This window comes from Elephas maximus, chromosome 16 (assembly GCF_024166365.1).
Source record: "Elephas maximus indicus isolate mEleMax1 chromosome 16, mEleMax1 primary haplotype, whole genome shotgun sequence".
NCBI lineage: Eukaryota > Metazoa > Chordata > Mammalia > Proboscidea > Elephantidae > Elephas > Elephas maximus.
Window position 1 is genome coordinate 43,843,317 of NC_064834.1, and position 21,357 is coordinate 43,864,673.

At 36.0% G+C, this 21,357-nt stretch overlaps 1 protein-coding gene across 3 annotated transcripts in view; it reads left to right on the plus strand.

Annotated features, from left to right (window-relative positions):
* Positions 1-21,357, plus strand: part of KIF11 (kinesin family member 11) — a 50,785-nt gene that overhangs the window by 22,247 nt on the left and 7,181 nt on the right. For all 3 annotated transcript variants that reach the window (XM_049855579.1, XM_049855580.1, XM_049855581.1), the window contains 7 exons: positions 1,504-1,591; positions 2,127-2,315; positions 2,962-3,169; positions 4,102-4,274; positions 5,979-6,104; positions 6,183-6,341; positions 11,431-11,537. In XM_049855579.1, coding sequence (XP_049711536.1) covers positions 1,504-1,591; positions 2,127-2,315; positions 2,962-3,169; positions 4,102-4,274; positions 5,979-6,104; positions 6,183-6,341; positions 11,431-11,537 — 1,050 coding nt within the window. The remainder of the gene's footprint in view (positions 1-1,503; positions 1,592-2,126; positions 2,316-2,961; positions 3,170-4,101; positions 4,275-5,978; positions 6,105-6,182; positions 6,342-11,430; positions 11,538-21,357) is intronic.

Sequence of the window (21,357 nt, forward strand, 5' to 3'; positions counted from 1 at the left end):
TGTCTTGGTGTGTCCATTTGGCTTTTTGTCTCTGGTTTTTGAAAATAGCTCTTGGAATTTTCCAGCTATCAAGGGACTTTTGTTTTTATAAAATAGTCAGGTAACATTGAAATTATGGTGCTGACAAAAAATATTGAATATACCACGGACTGCCAGAAGAACAAACAAATCTGTCTTAGAAGAGGTATAGCTAGAGTACTATTGTAAGTGAGGATGTCGAGACTCAGTCTTCCATACTTTGGAGATGTTAACAGGAGGGACTACACTCTGGAGGAGGACATCATGCTTGGTAAAGTAGAGGGCCGGTGAAAAAGAAGACCCTCACTGAAATGGTTTCACACAGTGGCTGCACAATGGACTCAAACATAGCAACGATTGTGAGGGTGGCATAGGACCAGACAGCCTTTTGTTCTGTTGTACATAGGGTCACTATAAGTCCTCACCAACTTGACTGCACCTAACAACAACTTATACATGTGTAGATTAGCAGAGGGCTACACAGGCCCCATCCTGGGGAGGAAGCATGATACATTCAATCATGCATATTCACCATGTATATTCATTGAGGTGCCAATGACTACGTGACCCTGGGCCTTGGAGCTCTCTTTTGGGCTTCCTGGAGTGGCCAGAACATCCATATATGGAAGAGCGGCCCTATGCCTCGACCTTGCCTGATGCATCATACGCTTGTATATTTTGTGGTTATAATGAATGAGTAACTGTAAGTATAAGTAGTCTCTTTGAGCTCTGTGGGTTATTCTAGTGAATTATCAAACCCACTGGGGGCAGTGAGAGCTATCAGAGAAGCTGGTGTTTGCCTATTTGGCAGGGGCTGGAAGGACAGAGTCCTAACTTGTGGTGATCCAACCCTGGGGGTTTAGGGTCAAAGAGGCAGTTCCACGAAAGTGGCTGGTGTCAGGACGATGAGGTGGGAAAGTTGGGATATGAGTTTAATGTCACATTTTGGAAATTAGCTTTATGTTGTCTATTATTCACACAGTGTGTGTTTGGGGGAGGGGGTTGTAATCGTCTGCTCCGTATACATACTTAAATTCAGTCTTCTTGGTTTCAGGCCCTCATCCCACCTGTGATACCTGATGCTTTCAAGTCTCAAGCCTTTGAGGATTCTGTGTGGGGCACATTTATACCCCATATCCCTGATTACAGACACTTAGGTTACAACTACCCTAAGTCACTAAGTTTGTTATAGTCCTCTCTCAGCTTTCTAGCTTCTTAAATTTGATACACACACATGTTTTTTCCCCTTGTAGGTCAGGATTCCCAATTCAGAATAGAGGTCAAAAGGAAAATATAAAACGAGGATAAAGAGTACATTTGTTCTTTGCAATTTGTGTTTCTTGCTTATTGACACTTAGGCATCATTATCATTACAGTGATAAATAGTGATGAGTTTGTGTAACTGCCATAATTGTGTTCGAATGAATTTTATAGATGTTAGGAAAAAAATATTAACTGTCAAATTCCTATTGAAATTTATTTTAGAGCCATGAATGGAAAACTAACCGTTCAGGAAGAACAGATTGTAGAACTGATTGAAAAAATTGGTGCCATTGAGGAGGAGCTAAGTAGGGTAAGCATTAAAAGTATATTGCATCTTAATTTTACTATCATCAATACTGATGAGGAAGCTTACCTTTTTTGACACTTAAATTAATGCAACATGGCAAGAAATTAACTGAATTGTGTGATTTTGTTGTTAAAGCTACAAAACAGTGGATGCTGAGACATTTCATTAACATGTTTATCAGATGAGGGAATGCAGATTTATATATTTATTTAACTGGATGTTAAAAAAAAGTAATAACTAGGTAAGGTGGAGAGATCTGACCCTTAGTTGCCACCGTCACGTCAACATCTTTATATTCAAATCCATTGGCAGTGTTGGAAAGAATCTGAAGAATTAATACCACTACACTAGACCTGTTATTTAATCTCAAAGTTTTGAATGAAATTACAGGAAGAAACCAGGTGTTGTATAAAATGCGCTCATGTACCTGATAACTTGTTATGATTTTTGCATGAAAAAATTTATTCAGTTCTTATATCATATTACGAATTAGCCAGGTGTTTCTCAAACTAGTTCAGCATTAATTTGTGTTAATTAGGTTACAGAGTTGTTTATGGATAATAAAAATGAACTTGACCAGTGTAAATGTGACCTGCAAAATAAGACACAGGAACTTGAAACCACTCAAAAAAATTTACAAGAAACTAAATTACAACTTATTAAAGAAGAATATATCACATCAGCTTTGGAAAGTACTGAGGAGAAACTTCACGATGCTGCCAGCCAGGTATGTCCTTTGGTTTGACTTTGGGCTTCTGTTAAAGAAATTAGAATGAATAAGAAGTAACTTTGTTTGCTTAAGCATTAATCGGGAGATCCTATTTAACCACCCAAATGAGATTTCTGTCAATTTAAAAAATGCTATTTTGCTGTTTCATCGAGATTTTCCTCACTGGAGATGCTGATTTAAGAAAAAACTATTCCTGAAGTTTTTAAAATAGAACATTAATATATTTTGTGGACATTAAGAATAATGGTGTTATGATGCTTTTCCCCTGTGATGATGACTGAAACTAATCAGATATTAAGAATTTTAATACCTTCTAAGGATGGAAGATGTTAAAAATATTTAACTTTTTATTTGCTGTACCTTTTAGAAAATAGTAAAACAGGAGAAGAATTTGTGAAGAATCATAATTAATACAGTAGATTGGTAAAATCCGTTTCGCTTGCCTAGATTGCCAAGGGAGGAGGACTAGGCATTCCTGGGCAACTGGATAAATTAATGTTAGGTTAAGAATTTCTTCTGATACAATGTCTTAAAACTTACTAGTTCTCATCAGGAGAAATCGTTATATAGCACAGATATTTTCATTTGATTGCTTTTATTGTATTCATCTTATCAATATTTATTTTTTAAAAATCATATATAGTTGCTTAACACAGTTGAAGAAACTACAAAAGATGTATCTGGTCTCCATTCCAAACTGGATCGTAAGAAGGCAATTGATCAGCACAATGTAGCAGCTCAGGATATTTTTGGCAAAAACCTGAATAATCTGTTTAATAATATGGAAGAATTAATTAAGGATGGCAGCTCAAAACAAAAAGCCATGCTAGAAGTTCACAAGACATTGTTTGGTAAGGCCAAACATTTCTAATTATTTTAGTCTTTGTGTAGTTAGTATGAGCTAATTTCAAAACTGTTAATTTAATGTTACAGAAAACTTAGGTGACAGTGTCACTAGTCCCTTGCCAGTGCACATACAATTTGTTCAGGTTAGGTGTTAATGCTTTACTGCCTTTGAATTAAAACAAATCTTAGTTCTTTTCTTTGTTATTGTTTTGTTGAATTGCGCTAATTAAACACAGCTAAGTGTATAAACTTTTTTTTTAAGTGTATAAACTTTAGAAGTAAAACGCACCTTTATCCCCAACCCCGGCTGATTCTCCGTAGATATTACTGTTAATTTTTTTTTTGTTTCCTTCTAGGAATTTTCTATGCATGAACATTATTCTGCAAATTTTTTTTTGAGACTGTATCTTGAAAGTTTGTCACAAATGTGTATATTATTTTTAATCGTTCCATTTTGTTCTCCCTTTAGAAAGAAAACTCTTAAATATTAAGTTTATTTATTATGAAAGTATTATCCTCATTATAGAAAATTGAGATGTTGAAAAAATTAAAAAATCACCTAGAGTCTAGTAATACTAATAAGCCAGTTACTATAAATTCGTGTATTGTTCTCTTCTGCAAACTCTTTTACCCACTATAATACTGAGTGTTAATTTTATTTAGAGATTAATTTAAAAAATATTCTAATTTTGGTTTACTGTGTGTTATATTTATGAGTCAGATGCTCTTACGACTATGTCAAGTGCTTGCAGAATACTATCGAACATATGTAATATATAAGATATTGCTTTGCTTATGTAGTGAGCCAGTTATTTTAAGCTTATTTGATATTACAAATCTCACAAGGATATAATTTTGCCTACCTCTTTGAAGTGGTTCTAACTATACTTAAATATTTTTTTCAAAGCTCACATGTCCCTTTTTTTTTTTGGTATAGGTAATCTGCTATCTTCCAGTGTCTCTGCGTTAGACACCATTACTACAACAGCACTTGGATCTCTTACATCCATTCCAGAAAATGTGTCTGCTCGTGTTTCTCAGATTTCTAATATGATACTGAAAGAACAGTCATTAGCAGCTGAAAGTAAAACTGTACTTCAGAAATTGATTGTTAGTAAATCTCTTGAAATATTTTTGAAGATTATATTTGATAAGTCTTCAAAAACAACGTTAACTGCTATTCTTTCATCTTAAGCTTTACTACACACAGGGATAAGCATATCACTATCAGAGTGGGTTTATAGTTCTAAGACCAAATCTCTCCACTGTTTGTTTGGTTTTTTTCCTAGAAAGATTAATATTCAAATGCATATAACCAGCCGTTGGAACTTTTTTTTACTCGTAACTTATAACATTACCAATAGGAGTTATTTTTAGGCCTTATAAAGACTAGAAAAGGGAGAGTTAGCTCCAGATGAATTCAAGGGGCCCATGACTTGCCAGTTAGCTCAGAAACTGGTTTAAGTCAACCTTTGCCCAAGGACCTTGTAGATATCTGGGACGGTCAATCTGATGTTTCACTGACCTGACCAGAAGGGAATGTTGGGTAGTTAATTTTAAAAACACAGCTGTACAGAAAAATATGCAAGAAAAATAACTTACAGAATTTTAGAAATACATATAACAAACAGCCCCTAGGCCACATTATGGGGTCAGCTATGTGTGGCCAAACCCTTCTGGTCTTTAACCATAGGCTCTTTTCCACAGTTCTATAGAAGTCACTCATCTAATTACATTTAATATTGTCTCTTTCATATGTGATTTGTATATACCCTTTCTCTATTTTGTAATTGTAGAGTTTGTCTAGTGTTGGCCATATCACTTATTTTGTTTTCATCTTTGTGCAAGCTTTCTGCTTCTCTTCTTGATTTTTACCATATTTATTGAATATTGCTCAAGTAAACATATAAACACAGTGCCTATTCAGTTCTTGTATGGCACTAATTGATAGGTTCCTTTACTTGCCCACATTTGACGAAGTTAACAGATAGTCTGTCAGTACTAATGCTTCGGAGATTTCACTAAATGATAGTCTTTATTTAGTTATGTCTTCCTAAATACCAAGGTTGTAGCATTGCTAAAGTCAGAAGAAGAGATGACTGCCACCTTTATAGAATTAGTTTAGGTTAGTTGATAGTATTTTGTTCTGAAAGAATATCAGTAGCCTTTTAAGTATTTATTAGTTTTATTTCTGTTATAGCTTGTTGTCTCTGCCCTAGTGAAAGGAACTTAGGCCAGGATTTTGTTTTCCACAGTTTTACAAAAATCCCCAATTTCCAGGTACATTCTCAGTTTTCCATATACTCTACAAAATGTTTACTTGAGGTGTTGTGGTGGTGACATGATGCAATAGGATGTAAGTTCCTCTTACCCAAAGGCTACTCTTGAAGAATTTTGGATTCTGGCGTTTTTGACTAGTAACTTATACTTGTTAGAAATTTATTTTGTTAAAGTATATCTATAGGTTTTTGGGGAAATTTTCCTTTGTTGGGAATTCTGAAATCTTACCAACTGACCGTCATCTTCCCATTTCTTATTCTTACTTCTGTTCCATTAGACTATTAGTTTATCTATACTAAGTGACCATTTTCTTAATTCCTGTAGGCAGGACTAAGTAACTTATTTTGAACATAAATTCTAGTAATGGATATATCTCTCTAGATTATAAAGAATTGAGAGAAAATAGAAAGTTTAGAATTTTAATAATACATGTGGGTATTATTATCAGGGTATTTAAGATATTATTTAATCAGCCAGGCTTATAGAAGTGAAAATATTCTTTTTAAAAATCTGTTTTTTTCTTTTTAAAACCAGAATGTACTTAAGACTGACCTTCTGAATTCACTGGAAACGATTTTATCTCCCACTCTGGTGTCTATACTGAAAATCAATAGTCAAATAAAGCATATTTTCAAGACTTCATTGATGGTGGCTGATAAGGTAACAAAGGTTGTGTTCTTAATATCTTAAAATTGAGGTGTCGTTTAAGAAAAAAAACTAATTTTTTTTTCTTCAAAGATAGAAGATCAGAAAAAGGAAATGGATGGCTTTCTCAGTACACTGTGTAGTAATCTACATGAACTGCAAGAAAGTACAGTTTCTTCCTTAGCTGAATCACAAAAGCTATGTGAAAATTTAACTGAAGACCTGAAGACCATAAAGCAAACCCATTCACAGGTATCTTGTTTAGCTGATTTGAGGAGTGTAAAGAGAAGGTCTTCTGATGTTTAAATTGATAATCCACGTTACACAATCTGAATGCTGTAAAAGTAATTCAGAAACCTGAAAATACCATAACCACTGTTGCTTATTAAAAAAAAAATAGTAGTGATTAATGTAAAATACTTGAGAACACTTTCCTTGACCAGTAAGTATTTGCAGGTTTGCTGCATATAGAACCCTATACTGACGTATAAGACAAAACCGAAATAGTCCTTTCCTTATACCAAGGTGATAAATGAAGCTGGGAGAGTTTAACCTTTACTAGTGTAATTAGAATAAAATGGCTGTAATGTTGAAAGTGAACATGAATCTATATTATAACTTGATAAGGTATTTTTTCTAGCATGACAAAGACAGTTATCTTTTATAAACTAAATTCTGCTTTATCTTATTTCCATCTCATTGATGACAGTCATTTAAATTGTAAATTATTATAACTTTAAATATTGATTGATTATAAATGTAACTCATGACTTATCTTCCTACATGTAAACTCTTCCCTAGTACATGAGGCTTTACACCAAAACCTAACCTTCAAACCAAGGAAGTCATAATCTATGAGTATCAGATATACGGAAAGCAACTTTTAGTGTTCTTAAGGCTTACAGAATGAGGCTATTACCACGTGACAGCACTCTTTGTTCAATAAAACTGTTGACATGATTTGATGAGTAGTAAAGGATTCTTTCTCTTTGGAAAGCGAGTGAGAGGGAATTTATACTCATTTTCTTTGAAAGGACAGGGGAAAAAACACCCAAGATTCTTAGGCAGGAATTAAAATATCCTTAAAATAAGATCTTATACTACTAGTTTCTCTAATTGAGAAACATGAAATTTTTCAGAGAGAGGGTTAACATCAGAAATTAGTAAAAATATAGTTAACATTTATTAAGCAGCTCACTGTGTGTTTATTCTTCTCACTAATATAGATATGGAGACCTGGTGGCACAGCGGTTAAGAGCTATGGCTGCTAACCAAAAGGTCGGCAGTTCAAATCCACCAGCCGCTCCTTGGAAACCCTATGGAGCAGTTCTGCTCTGTCTTATAGGGTCTCTATGAGTCGGAATCGACTTGATGGTAATGGGGTTTTTTTTTTTTTTTAATATAGATACAGGTTCTATTACTAGCCCAGTTTTCTTTTTTAGAACTTTTATTTATTTTCCAGGGAGGGATATTTTGTCACTGACATTACTTAGAATAGCTGGAACAGGTTGATAATATAAAGCAGATTGACTTTTAGTCAATTTCATAGTTATTGTTTATAAATTCCAAAAGGCAGTGTACCTCATTATTATCTGCACCCTTTGTGCAACACTCCCACTGCCCCAAACTGGAACTCCACTGCCTGCTGTGAGCACCTGCCTTGCCCAAGTCAACCTAATTTGGTCTGAGATGTAGTAATAGTAAACTGTTATTATTATTTTTTAAATTGTACTTTAGATGAAGGTTTACAGAACAAACTAGTTTCTCATTAAACAGTTAATACACATATTGTTTTATGACGTTAGTTAACAACCCCATGACATGTCACCACTCTCCCTTCTCAACCTTAGGTTCCCTATTACCAGCTTTCCTTTCCTGCTTTCTTTATTTTTTTAGTCCTTGCCCCAAGGCTGGTGTGCCCCTTTAGTCTCGTTCTGTTTTATGGGCCTGTTCAATCCTTGGCTGAAAGGTCAACTTCAGGAGTGACTTCGTTACTGAGCTAAAAGGGTGTCTGGGGGGCATACTCTCAGGGTTTCTCCAGTCTCTGTTAGGCCGGCAAGTCTAGTCTTTCTTTTTGAGTTAGGATTTTGTTCTACATTTTTCTCCAGCTCTGTCTGGGACCCTCTGTGTTGGTAGCCAGGCACCATCTAGTTGTACTGGACTCAGTCTGGTGGAGGCCATGGTAGATGTAGTCCATAAGTCCTTTGGACTAATCTTTCCCTTGTATCTTTAGTTTTCTTCATTCTTCTGTGCTCCCAAAGGGGTGAGACCAGTGGAGTATCTTAAATAGCCACTCACAGGCTTTTAAGACCCCAGACGCTACTAACCAAAGTAGAATGTAGAACGTTTTGTTTATAGACTATATTATGCCAATAGACCTAGATGTTCCCCGAGACCATGGTCCTCACAGCCCTCACCCCAGCAGTTTGGTCCCTCAGAGAGTTTGGATGTGTCTATGGAGCTTCTGTGACATTGCCTTGTGCAAGCTGTGCTGGCTTTCCCAGTATTGCGTACTGTCTTACCCTTCACCAAAGTTCCCATTTATCCACTGTCTATTTAGTGTCATTCCATCCCCATCCCTCCCCTCCCTCATAACCATCAAAGATTGTTTCTTTTTGCATGTAAACCTTTTCATGAGTTTTTACAGTAGTGGTCTCATACAATATTTGTCCTTTTGTGATTGACTTATTTCACCCAGCAGAATGCCCTCCAGATTCTTCCATGTTATGAGATGCTTCACAGATTTATCATTGTTCTTTATTGTTGTGTAATACTCCATTGTGTGTATGTACCACAGTTTGTTTACCTGTTCATCTGTTGATGGGCATCTAGGTTGTTTCCATCCTTTTTGCTATTGCAAACAGTGCTGCAGTGAATATGGGTCTGTTTGTGTGACAACTCTTATTTCTCTAGGATATATTCCTAGGAGTGGGATTGCTGGATCGTATGGTATTTCCATTTCTAGCTTTCTAAGGAAATGCCATATTATTTTCCAAAATGGTTGTATCATTTTGCATTCCCACCAGCAGTGCATAAAAGCTCCTATCTCCCCGCATCCTTTCCAACATTTGTTATTTCCTGTTTTTTTGATTCGTACCAGTAATGCTGGGGTGAGATGGTATCTTGTTGTGGTTTTGATTTGCATTTCTCTAATGGCTAGTGATCAAGAGCATTTCCTCAGGCGTCTACTGGCCGCTTGAATGTCTTCTTTGGTGAAGTATCTTTTCATTTCCTTTGCCTATTTTTTAATTGGGTTATTTGTCTTTTTGTTGTAGAGATGTTGAATTTTCTTGTAGATTTTAGAGATTAGACCTTTGTCTGATTTGTAATAGCCAAATTTTTTTTTTCCAGTCTACAGGTTCTCTTTTTACTCTTTTGGTGAAATCTTTTGATGAGCATAAATGTTTGATTTTTAGAAGATCCCAGTTATGTAGCTTATCTTCTGGAGCTTGTGTGTTATTGTTTGTGGTTTATATCCTCTTAATGCTGTGTATTAGGGCCTCTAGCGTTGATACTATTTTTTCTTCTATGAACTTTTGGTTTTATATTTAGGTCTTTGATCCATTTTGAGTTAGTTTTTTAATATGGTCTGAGGTATGGGTCCTGTTTTATTTTTTTGCAGATAGACATCCAGTTTTGCTAGCACTGTTTGTTAAAAAGACTGTCTTTTCCCCATCTGATGGCCTTTGGGCCCTTGTCGAAGATCAGGTGACCGTAGGTGGATGGATTTACATCTGGATTCTCAGTTGTGTTCCATTGGTCAGTGTGTCGTTGTACAAGTACCAGGCTGTTTTGACTACCGTAGCTGTATAGTAGGTTCTGAGGTCAGGTAATATGAGTCCTCCTACTTTATTCTTCTTCAGTGGTGCTTTACTTATCCGGGGCTTCTTCCCTTTCCATTTAAAGTTAACGATAAGTTGTTTCCATCTCTTTAAAGAATGTTGTTGGTATTTGGATTGGGATTGCATTGTATTTGTAAATTGCTTTGGGTAGAATTGTCATTTTCACAATGTTGAGTCTACCTATCCATGAGCATGGTATGTTTTTCCATTTATGTAGATCTCTTTTGGTTTCTTGCGGTAGTGTTTTGTAGATTTCTTTGTATAGGTCTTTTACATCCCTGGTTAGATATATTCCCAAGTATTTTATTTTTTTAGGCTAGCCCAGTTTTCTAATGAGGAAACTGAGGCCTTGCGAACATTCAATAGTAGGCAGATCATCTTATATAGGATAGTGTTGATTACTTTGCCTGTAAGGCATCCAATTTTGAGTGGCTATCTATGTTTCTGGGCAATTTGGAGAAATTTGCAATTACAGCAATTTCTCGTACCTCTGCATAGGGTATTTGCCTGTCTAGAATAAATTCTGAAGTAAATCAGCTTTTTATAAATAGCTTTCCTGAGATGCTCGTGATGGCTAGACAACTATTTAAAAAACAAAAAACTTCTGCCCTGAAAAGTTCTTGCCATAAATAGTTTGACTTCCCTGGCTTTAAGGAAGCAAGTTCACTAAGTGAGGTATTTCTTAGGTTTTCCAGAGCTTGAAGTTAGCTGTAACAAAACAGTTTTATAAACCTGTGAACACATACTTATATGTAGTTAAATGTAATAATACCTTAATTTCCCTCTACTTTGAGACTAGTGAGAATACTGACAGACCTTATTCATAATCAAAGTGTTAGATATGTGTGGTCACCTGATAATGTTGTTCAGAGATACTGGCCAACTAATGGACTAAACAATGAAGACGACTACGGATGCAGTTTCAGCTCTCTGGTCTTTAGTGTGGCTTTTTCATTTTGCGGCGTAAGTCCCTGTCATGTTTTGCGCCTATAAGAGCTTGTTTTTAAAAATCTTAAATATGAGGAAACAAAATGTAAGACTATTTACATTTTATTAATATGATCAAACTAGATTCTGTAAAACATTTCAGCTCCAATAATCGATACTATTTTTGGTTGCTTGACCCTTAGATTATCAGCATTAATTTTTCCTTCCACTAGCATTATCAGTTACGAAGCAAGTTTGTTTATCTGCCAACATGATTCTCAAACATAATGTGATATCTTGGCATGCTTGATTAATTTTGAGATTCACTGAAAGTAGTTTGTTATTAACAGCTAAAATAGCAAAGTTTGCAAATTGTTTACTTCTAAAAAATCCCTAAAATATTAACCTTTTAATTTCAATTCCATTTCTTTCCTCTGTGGGAGAGATGGAGTTAAAGTTCTTGTCAGGAATTTGTATAATTCGCCCCTAAGGGAGAATACTTAATGTCATAGAAAAAAAGTTGAAGTGTCATAATTTCAAGTCTCTTTCCCCTCCCTGCCCCTTTCTTACAGGAACTTTGTCAATTAATCAATCTTTGGACAGAGAGATTCTGTGCTTTGGAGGAAAAGTGTGAAAACATCCAGAAACCACTCAGTAGTGTCCAAGAAAATACTGAGCAGTAAGCTATTTTTATATTCTCTTAACTTTTCTGTAAGCCTGAAATTATTTCAAAATAGAAAGTTTGAAATGATACAAATAATTGCTATATACTTTCACCCAAATTTTTAATTTGATAACATTTTGTTTGCTTTATCATTCTCCTTCTCCCATATATAGAATATATTATATATATATTCCTTTTCAGAATTAGCTAAGAGTAATTTGCAGACATAATGTTCCCTTTGTCCTAAGTACTTTAGTGTATGGTTTAGTGGGTTATACTAAAACCAAGGTCATTTTCTTATATTACCATGGTACAATTATTTAAAATCAGAAAATTATGATCAATAACTACTGTTGTCTAATGTATAGTCCTAATTCAGATTTTGCCAGTTGCTCTTGATCCAGGATTTAATACAAGAGCAAACATTGCATTTAATTGTCATGTCTCTTGAGTCTCCCTTAATCTGAAACAGTTCTTTGTCTTTCGTGTCCTTGCCTTTTCTCAAGAATATAGAACATTTCTGTAGTAGCCTATCCCTCAGTTGGGGGTTGTCCTTCATAATCAGTTGTGGTTCTCAAAAATACCACAAAAGTGATGAGGTGTTCTCAGTGCATTGTATCAAAAGGTACATGATATCTATTGCATTATTGGTGATGTTTTATTTAACTTTATAGCTTGATTAAGGTTGTCTGCCACATTTCTCCACTGTAAAATTAATCTTTTTCCCTTTGTAATTAATAAATAATTCATGGGAAGGTATTTTGAAACTGCATAAGCTTCTTGTTCATCTTAGCATCCACTCATGTTTGAAACAATTATATCATCATGTTGTTTGAGGAATTGGTCTATTTCATTTAAGTTGTTGAATTAATGTGCATTGATTTATTGGTAATATTCCCTTATTACCCTTTCAATGGCTGCAGTATCTCCTGTGTCATTCCTAATATTGGGAATTTGTGAATTCTCTCTTTTTATCATTTTCAGTCTTGCTAGAGGTTTACTAATTTTGTTGATCTTTTCAAAGGGCCACCTTTTAAAAAAATTTTTATTGTGCTTTAGGTGAAAGTTTACAGCTCAAGATAATTTCTTATACAAAAATTTATACACATATTGTTATATGACTTTAGTTGCAATCCCTATAATGTGACAGCACACTCCCCCTTTCCACCCCGGATTTCTTGTGTCCATTCAGTCAGTTCTTGTCCCTTCCTGCCTTTTCATCCTGCCTCTGGTCAGGAGCCCATGTGGTCTCTTGTGTCAGCTTCAACTAAGAAGCACGCTCTTCTTGAGTATTATTTTATGTTTTATAGCTCGGCCTAATCTTTGTCTGAAGAGTGGGCAGCAGAAAGAGTTTTAGTTCTGGGTTAACAGAGTGTCTGGGGGCCATGGCTTCGGAGGTTCCTCCAGTGTCAGCCAGACCGTTAACTCTGGTTTTTTTTACGTGAATTTGAGTTCTGCTCCGCACTTTTCTCGCACACCCTCAGTGACCCTCTGTTGTGTTCCCTGTCAGGGCTGTCCTTGATGGTAGCCAGGCATCATCTAGTTCTTCTGGTCTCAGGCTGATGGAGTCTTTGGTTTATGCGGGCCATCTTTTTTTGTTTTATTGATTTTTCTCTATTGTTTTTCCATTTTCATTGATTTCTAATATCATCTTTATTATTTCCTTCCTTCTGATTGTTTTGAGTTTATTTTGTTCTTTTTCTAGTTTCTGAAGTTAGGAGCTTATCAGTTTGAGGCCTTTTTCTCTTTTCTGATGAAAACATTTAGTGTTATGAATTTCCATCTCAGTACTGCTTTAGCTGTATCCCACAAATTTTGATATGTTCCATATTCAGTAAGTTCTATTTTTTTTTAATTACATTTCTTATGAAACTTCTTCTCTCACACATGGATTACTTTGAAATATGTTTAATTTCTAAGTGTTTGTGAATTTTCCTGTTATCGTTCTATTACTAATTCCTAGTTTGATTCCATTATGATCAGAGATCATACTCTGTCATTTGAATTCTTTTGAATTTGTTGATTTATTTATTTATGATTCAGGATATAGTATATCCTGGTGAATGTTCCTTGGGTGCTTGTGAAGATTGTGTATTCTGTTGTTATTGCGTGGAGTGTTCTGTCTATGTCAGTTAGATCCAGCTGGCATTAGTAGCCCTTCTATATTCTGATTTTCTGCTTAGTAGTTCTATAAATTGCTGATAGGGGAGTGTTGAAGTTCCCAAATGTAATTATCATTGTATAATATTTTTTTCTTTGCAGAGTAATATACTTTATCTAGCATTAATATTTTTTTAGCATTAATATAGACACTCCAGCTTCTTTTGACTAGTGTTTGTGTGGTACTGTATCCTTTTCTTTTCATAACTTTCAGCCTACTTATACCATTATATTTGATGTGTTTCTTGAAAGCAGCCTATAGTTGGGTCATACTGTTTTAATCTACTCTGCGAATGTTTTAATCCATTCTGTCTTTTGATTGATGTATTTTTTTTTCTGAGTAATTGGTGTACTTAGACTATTTACTTTTAAAAGTAATTTGTTATGTTAGGTCTTAAATCTGCCATTTTATTATTTGTTTTCTGTTTTTTCCCTCTGGTTCTCACTCCTCTATTTTCTCTTACTTTCCTTCCTGGGTTCCATGGTCATTTTTGTAGAATTCCATTGATTTCTCTGTAGTGTTTTTGAGTATATCTTGTTGAATAGTTTTGTCAGTGGTTGCTCTAGGTATTACAATATTTATATGCAGCTTATCATGGGCTATTGGTATTGAAATTTTATCACTTTTAGTGTAGAAAATTTACTTCTGTTTATGTACTTTTACCCCCCTCTGCTGTTTTCAATGCAGCTGTGTCAGTATGTTTACTTTGTATACATTAAACATCACCTCAGATGATTTTTTCTTCAACCTAGAAATATGATTCTTTTTATTGTGGTAAAATATTTATAACAAAACATTTGCTTTCAGCCATTTTTATGTCTATAATTCGGAGACATCAATTACATTCACCATGTCATGCAACTGTCATCACTACCCATTTCCGATTTTTTTCATTACCCTTAATGGAAACTCAGTACACCTTAAGCAGTAACTCTCCTTTTCTTCCTCCCACCTGCCCCTGGAAACCACTAATTAACTTTAGTCTCTATGCATTTGCCTATTCTATATATTTCATATAAGTAGGGAAAGATGATTTAAAAATTCATTCTAATTCTAATTTCACGTGAAGAATATTTTGAGATATATATATATATATATAGTCGGAATCAACCTGATGGCAATGGGTTTGGTTTATTACATTAATCATGTTGTACAACCATCACCCATACCAAACCAAAACCAAACCTGTTGCCGTTGAGTTGATTCCGACTCATAGAGACCCTATAGGACAGAGTAGAACTGCCCCATAGAGTCTCCAGGGAGCAGCTGGTGGATTCGAACCACTGCCTTTTTGATTAGCAGCCAAGCTGTTAACCACTGTGCCACAGTAGTTGCCAAATTCCCCTCACCATAAACAGAAATTTGCTGATTCCTACACAATGACTTCCTCTTTCCCTGTCCTTCCTGCCCCTGGTAACCACTAATAAACTTTGGTTTCTGTATATTTGCCTATTCTTGTTATTTCATATAAGTGAGATCATATAATATTTGTCCTTTTTATTAACTTACTTCACTCAACCTAATGTTTTCAAGGTTCATCCATGTTGCAGTATACCTCAGGATTTCATTTCTCTTTATGGCTGAGTAGTATTCCATTATATATATGTATCACATTTTGTATACCCATTCATCCATTAGTGGACATTTAGGTTTCCACTTTTTTAAAAGCCTCTTTTAATGGTTGTTCTAGGGTTTACAATATACATTTTTAAATAATTTAAGTCCACCTTCAAATAATATGCTGTTTCACATGTAACGCAAGGACCTTTCAACAGCTTTTTTCTCAATTCTTCCCTCCTATCTCATGTCATTGTTTTTATATATTTCACTTTTACATATGCTCTGTAAACCCAGAACATTATTACACTAATCGTGTTACCTATTTTCTTTTTTAATGTGGCTACTAGAAAATTTTAAATTACATACGTGGCTTCCATTATATTTCTATTTAACAGTACTGCTCTAGAATTCTGGCTATTAACCTGTCCTACGCCTAATGCATATTATCTCTTTTTCAACCCTATTATTGGTCCTATTCATTACACAGTGTTCCATTCTGAACTCTTTCTAGATTCTGAATATAGAAGGTGTTTCCCCCATTTTATTCCTACTTTCTAGACTGGCAGATTTCTGGTTTCTTCCAAAGCTTTGGAGGGAATACTAGAGTAGGATTGGGGTAAGAAGAAAACTATGATATATTTTCTTAAGGCCTTTGCAAGTCATTTTCGCTGCTTTCAACATTACTGACATTTACTGCCTACACTTGTGTTTCTCAAAGTGTGATCCAGGGGCACTGAATTATCCAGGACTTGGGCCCAGGTATCTAGATGATTTTTATGTACACCAAAGTTTAAGACCCATTGGCTTTGGCATTTTTTGTGGTTTGTAGTCACTTGTGAATAAGTCTTATCTTCCCACTTGGTTGTGAGCACCTGGAGGGGAGAGATTTATATTGATAGCCTCCCAGTTTACCATTTTAATTTCTTTCTTTCTGAATTCTTCTCACTTATGTTAGTGAACTTTGGTTTCCAATACCTTTGCTTACTTGCTTGGTTTGTTCACATGATGTACCATCTAGTGGTAACAGAGGGTAAGTTCAAGCTCTTTATTTCCTTTTTTAACCAAAGTTTAGCTATGATCCTGTAAGACTACTTTGAATGCTATCGCAGTGAAACTTACTAAGAAAATTATCAATGAATTTTAATGTATATTGTAATTGATGCAAGTTTTATGTCAACTTTATGATACAGTGTACTGTGTGCTATATAATAATGTGTCATAATTTTATTTTAATTATTAGAAAGTTTTATATTGACTTTTTGTTCTATAACATTTGTAATGTTTATGATTTATTTTTTATGTCATAGCAAGGTAAAACTGCCAAATAACAGAATGACTTGGGCCAGTGTAGGCACTAGACTAGAGGCTAGGAAAACAGAGCCTAGGATTTAGCTCAGTGATTCTCCATCCTGGCCACACATTAGAAATTGCCTTGGGAGCTTTACACAAAGATGCCCTAGCCCTTGAGCAGTGGTTCTCAAACTTCACTATGTATCAGAATCATTTTAAGTGCTTTTGAAAATTTTGTTTCTGCCACCTTTTTTTTTTTTTTTTTCTGATTTAGTAAGTTGAGGCCTGAGATTTTACATTTCTAACAAGTTGTCAGGTAATGCTAATGCTACTACTCTGAGGCCTACACTTTGAGAACTACTGCCTTAGAGTTTCTGCTTCTGTTGGTGTAGAGTTGGGTATGAGCATTTTGAAGCTCCCTTGGGTAATTAAGGAACCCTGGTGGCATCGTGGTTAAGCACTATGGCTGCTAGCCAAGACCTCGGCAGTTGGAATTCACCAGGTGCTCCTTGGAAACTCTGTGGGGGCAGTTCTACTCTCCTATAGGATCGCTATGAGTTGGAATTGACGGCAGTGAGTTTGGGTTTTTTTTTTTTTTTTTTTTTTTGTGGGGGTAATTAAAATGTACAACTAGTGTTGAGAACAGGGCTTCAAACCAGTTCTTTCCGGTGTGACCCCCCTGCTGAGAATTTGCCTTTCTACCCCAGAGATGCTGAATCAGAGTCTACATTTTAACAAGATCCCCAGGTGATAAGGGATCTTGTTAAAATGTAGGTTCTGATTCAGTATGTCTGGGATGGAAAGGCAAATTGTCAGCAGAGGGGTCACACTGGACCTAACCGGCTCAAAGCCCTGGTTGAGAACCACTGATTTATTTAGATGATGAAATGGAGGGAAACTTCAGTTAGGGTTATATGAAGTTCTAAGCTGAGTTAGAGTCAGAAAATCTGGTCACACCTACTATTCATGTGGCATCAGTTCCCATTAGAACTAACTGGAGAACTCCAGTTTTAGAGCAGAGGTTTTTACCTTTGTCTGCACATAGAAATCACTTGCGTCTCAGATTCTGATGTAATTGGTCTGGAATGTGATTGGGCATTGAGAGAGCTTTAAAAAGCTACCTAGGTGATTTTAATATGTAGCTGAGGTTAAGAATTACTGCTTGTATTAGTTTATATTAGCTCACAATTCTGTAGGTCAGAACACCAGCAAGGCGTGACTAGGCTCTCTGCTCATGGCATTACAAGGCTAAAATCAAGGTGTCACCTGGACTGAGTTCTTGTCTCTGGATTTTTCTCTGAGGAAAAATCTGCTTCCAAGCTCATTGTTCTTGTCAGAATTTACTTCCTTGCAATTGTAGAACTGAGGTCCCCATTACCTTGCTGGCTTTAGTGGAGGCCACTCTTCAGCTCCTAGAGGCCACCCACATTCCTTGCCACTTGGCTTCCTCCATCTTCAAGACAGCAACAGCATATTGAATCCTTTTTGAGCTTTAAATCTCTGACTTCCTCTTTGCTTTTTAAAGGGCTCCTGTGATTAGGTCAGGTCCCCCTGGATAATCTTTGTATTTTAAGGCCAACTGATTTGGGACTTTAGTTGCATCTGCAAAATCCTTTCACGGTAACACATAGGTTAATGGTTGATTTAATAACTATGTGTGTCTACCAGGGCCTGGAAGTCTTGGGAGCCATCTTAGAATGATGCGGATGGGATCAACTTGTTTTTTCTTTTCCAACTTCAGTGTGTACATATACTTAACCTTTTGTTTTCCCACACAATAAGCTTTGAGTGTATGAGATAATACACTGGTCAGTTTTTTTAGCTATGCCTATAAATTTTTAACTTTTAGTGCTCATTCATTTAAGCTCTTTCTCCATTTCAACTGGTTGGCTTAATAAGTCCTTGGAGGAAGAATATACTGAGGATCTCCTTTTTCAGAAAAATAATGGGGTAATCTGGAACACCCTTCAGAAATAAATAGCTTATATTAAACAGTTATTTGTTTGCTCACACATCCTTAATTTATGAACTGACGCTGACTGCAGATAAACCCAAGAAGAATATCCAGCTTTTAAAGAAGACCTGTTAATATCATATAGAACATATACCAGTTGAAAAGGCTATTTCTGTCAGCTGTTGTATGTTTCTCCATTCTAGGAACATTTGTCTTAGCTTGCATTGGTTTCTATAATCAGAGTGCCTTCTCCCTGGGCAGTACCTATTAGCCCATTAAAATTCAGTTCCTGTTGTTACAGATTTTTTTATAGTATTATGGGGGTTATTTTGTACCTATTTTTAGTATACTTCATAAAATTCTGCTGTTTTCACAAAGATACATTTATTTTTCCATTCTTCCTCCATATCTAAAGGAGAGCAAAGATTTCATTAGGTTACATGCTTTTAAATTACATTAGAAGCTGGTCATATTTGTTGTATTTGATTATTATATGTCCTTATTGATTCACTACTAGAGAATTGTGAATTGGATTTTGTTGTTGGGTGAGGTAATGCCTTTGGAGAGAGAATGTGAGGAATTTTCCAGAAAAGTACAGAATCAAAAGTGGAGGTCTAAAAAATTGAGTGGGTAAGTTTATTTATTTTTCAACAACTATTTTGAGAACCTACTAACATGTTGACGTGCTATAGGTCAGTAGTTTTCAAAGTATGGTACCTGGAGCCGCAGCACCAGCATTACGGGGAACTTTTAGACACGTATATTTGGGGAACTCACCCTGGACCTGAATCAGAAACTCTGGAGTTTTGCCTAGCAAGCACTCCAAGTGTTTTTGGTGCATGTTAAAGTTTTGAGAACCATAGTAAGTATCTTTGCAGGTCTGACAAGAGACAGATTGGCTTTATTTCCCTTACAATATGTATACAACTATTTTAGGGCATTTCAACAGGTTGTGAGCTAAGTCTCTTGCTCTTAAGGAGTGGCAAGGAAAAAAGCATAAACTTTAGTTCTTCTCTGTTTGGTTCAGGGCTTCGAATCCCTGCTGAGAATTTGCATTTCCACCCCTAGATATACTGAATGAGAATCTACAGTTTAACAAGATTCCCAGGTGATTCTTAATGTATAACAAATTTTGAGGACCACTGCTGTACTAGAATTGGTCCCTAACCAGCAGCATTAGTATCACCTGGGAACTAGTTAGAAGTGCAAATTATCAGCAGGGGTTTGAACATGAAGAACAGGTTAGAAGCCTTGTTTTGGTTTCACAGCTTTCCGTGGTGTTATTGGAGCCCTGGTGGCATAGTGGTTAAGAGTTTAGGTGCTAACCAAGAGGTTGGCAGTTTGAATCCTCCAGCCACTCCTTAGAAACCCTATGGGGCAGTTCTGCTCTGTCCTACAGGGTTGCTATGAGTTGGAATTAGCTTGATGGCAACAGGTTTGGTTTTGTGGGATTATTACCTAGAACAGGGTTTCTTAACCTCTTGCCATTTTGGGCTGGATAATTCTTTGTTGTAGGGGCTGTCCTGTGCAGTGTAAGATGTTGAGCAGCATCCCTGGTCTACCTCCTTGATGCCAGTAACACCCCCAAATTGTGACAACCAGAACATCTCCAGACATTGCCAAATGTGCCCAGACATTGCCAAATAGGCAAAATGACCTAAGGTTGAAAAATCACTGACATAGAGGCCCTTCGAATAGGTGTAAAGTTCTAAGCTTGAGTACCCCTAGTTGCTGTGATTTTTGACCATCAATAGCATTTCAGAGTAACTTTTAGAGCCTCTTTTGTCTAATGTTAGAGACAAATAGTATTTTCTTATGAATTAGGAAGAGATATTATTTCAAAGCTTACAGTTTATAGAAAACAAAACAAACAAACAAAAACCCAGAGAGTTTCCAAAAAGCGGCTGGTGAAGTTGAACTGCCGACCTTTTGGTTAGCAGCTGAGCTCTTAACCACTGTGCCACCAGGGCTCCTACAGTTTATAGAAGGGAGTACTCAAATGTCCTGAGTGTAATAGTCACCCGTAATATGTAAAAAAATAGTTTGGATCCCCTCCACCCCCAGGCGCTTTGTAATAGATACTTTTAAAAGTTGACCAAAGATAGTCAGGGATTTGATCCCACGTATTTTTTTTTTATATATTTTATAAGCATTCTGTGATCAATTTTAACAATGAGGAAGTGTTTTCATTATTTCCTAGCACTTATAAGCCCAGGTATTAAGAATTCCGTCTCTTTTTACAGAGTCTGGTAATGTTTTGTTTTGAAATGTAAAAAAATATCAAGCCCATCTTGTTGATCACTAGGACATCCTTTCACAGGAGTGGTGGTGGTGGAGTATTAATCTTTTGAGCTATTTAGACATTGCCACTAAAACTTACTAAAGAATTTGTGTTGTACTTCATAGGCATACATTTTAAGACTAAGTCCCTTTACTTTCTTAAACTACTAGAATTGGAAGCACATGTGGGCTTGTAGTGGATTGCTTTGGATTGACTCTCTGAAACCACCATGATGTGCATATGAAAGAGTTTGCTAATATGTTCATGAGTGTGACTCTAACCACACCTGGGATGCCTGAGTAAGAAGGCATGTTCCTATACACACTTGCTAGATGCCATATTCATTCTGCACATAGTCACTCACTATTCTCCCATCTTGAAAAAGTGCTCTCTAGGTATCTGTGTGTTATGGGTAGCTCTAATAAATCCAGAAGAGCTGTTGGACCTGTGGGTAGGAAAGGAGAGCAAAGCCTTGCATAGGGGAATAGGAAAACCCAAAAAACCAAATCCAGTGCTGTCGAGTCAATTCTGACTCATAGGGGAATAGGAAGTAAACTGAAAATGCTGAGTAGGCTGAACCTCAAAGGGA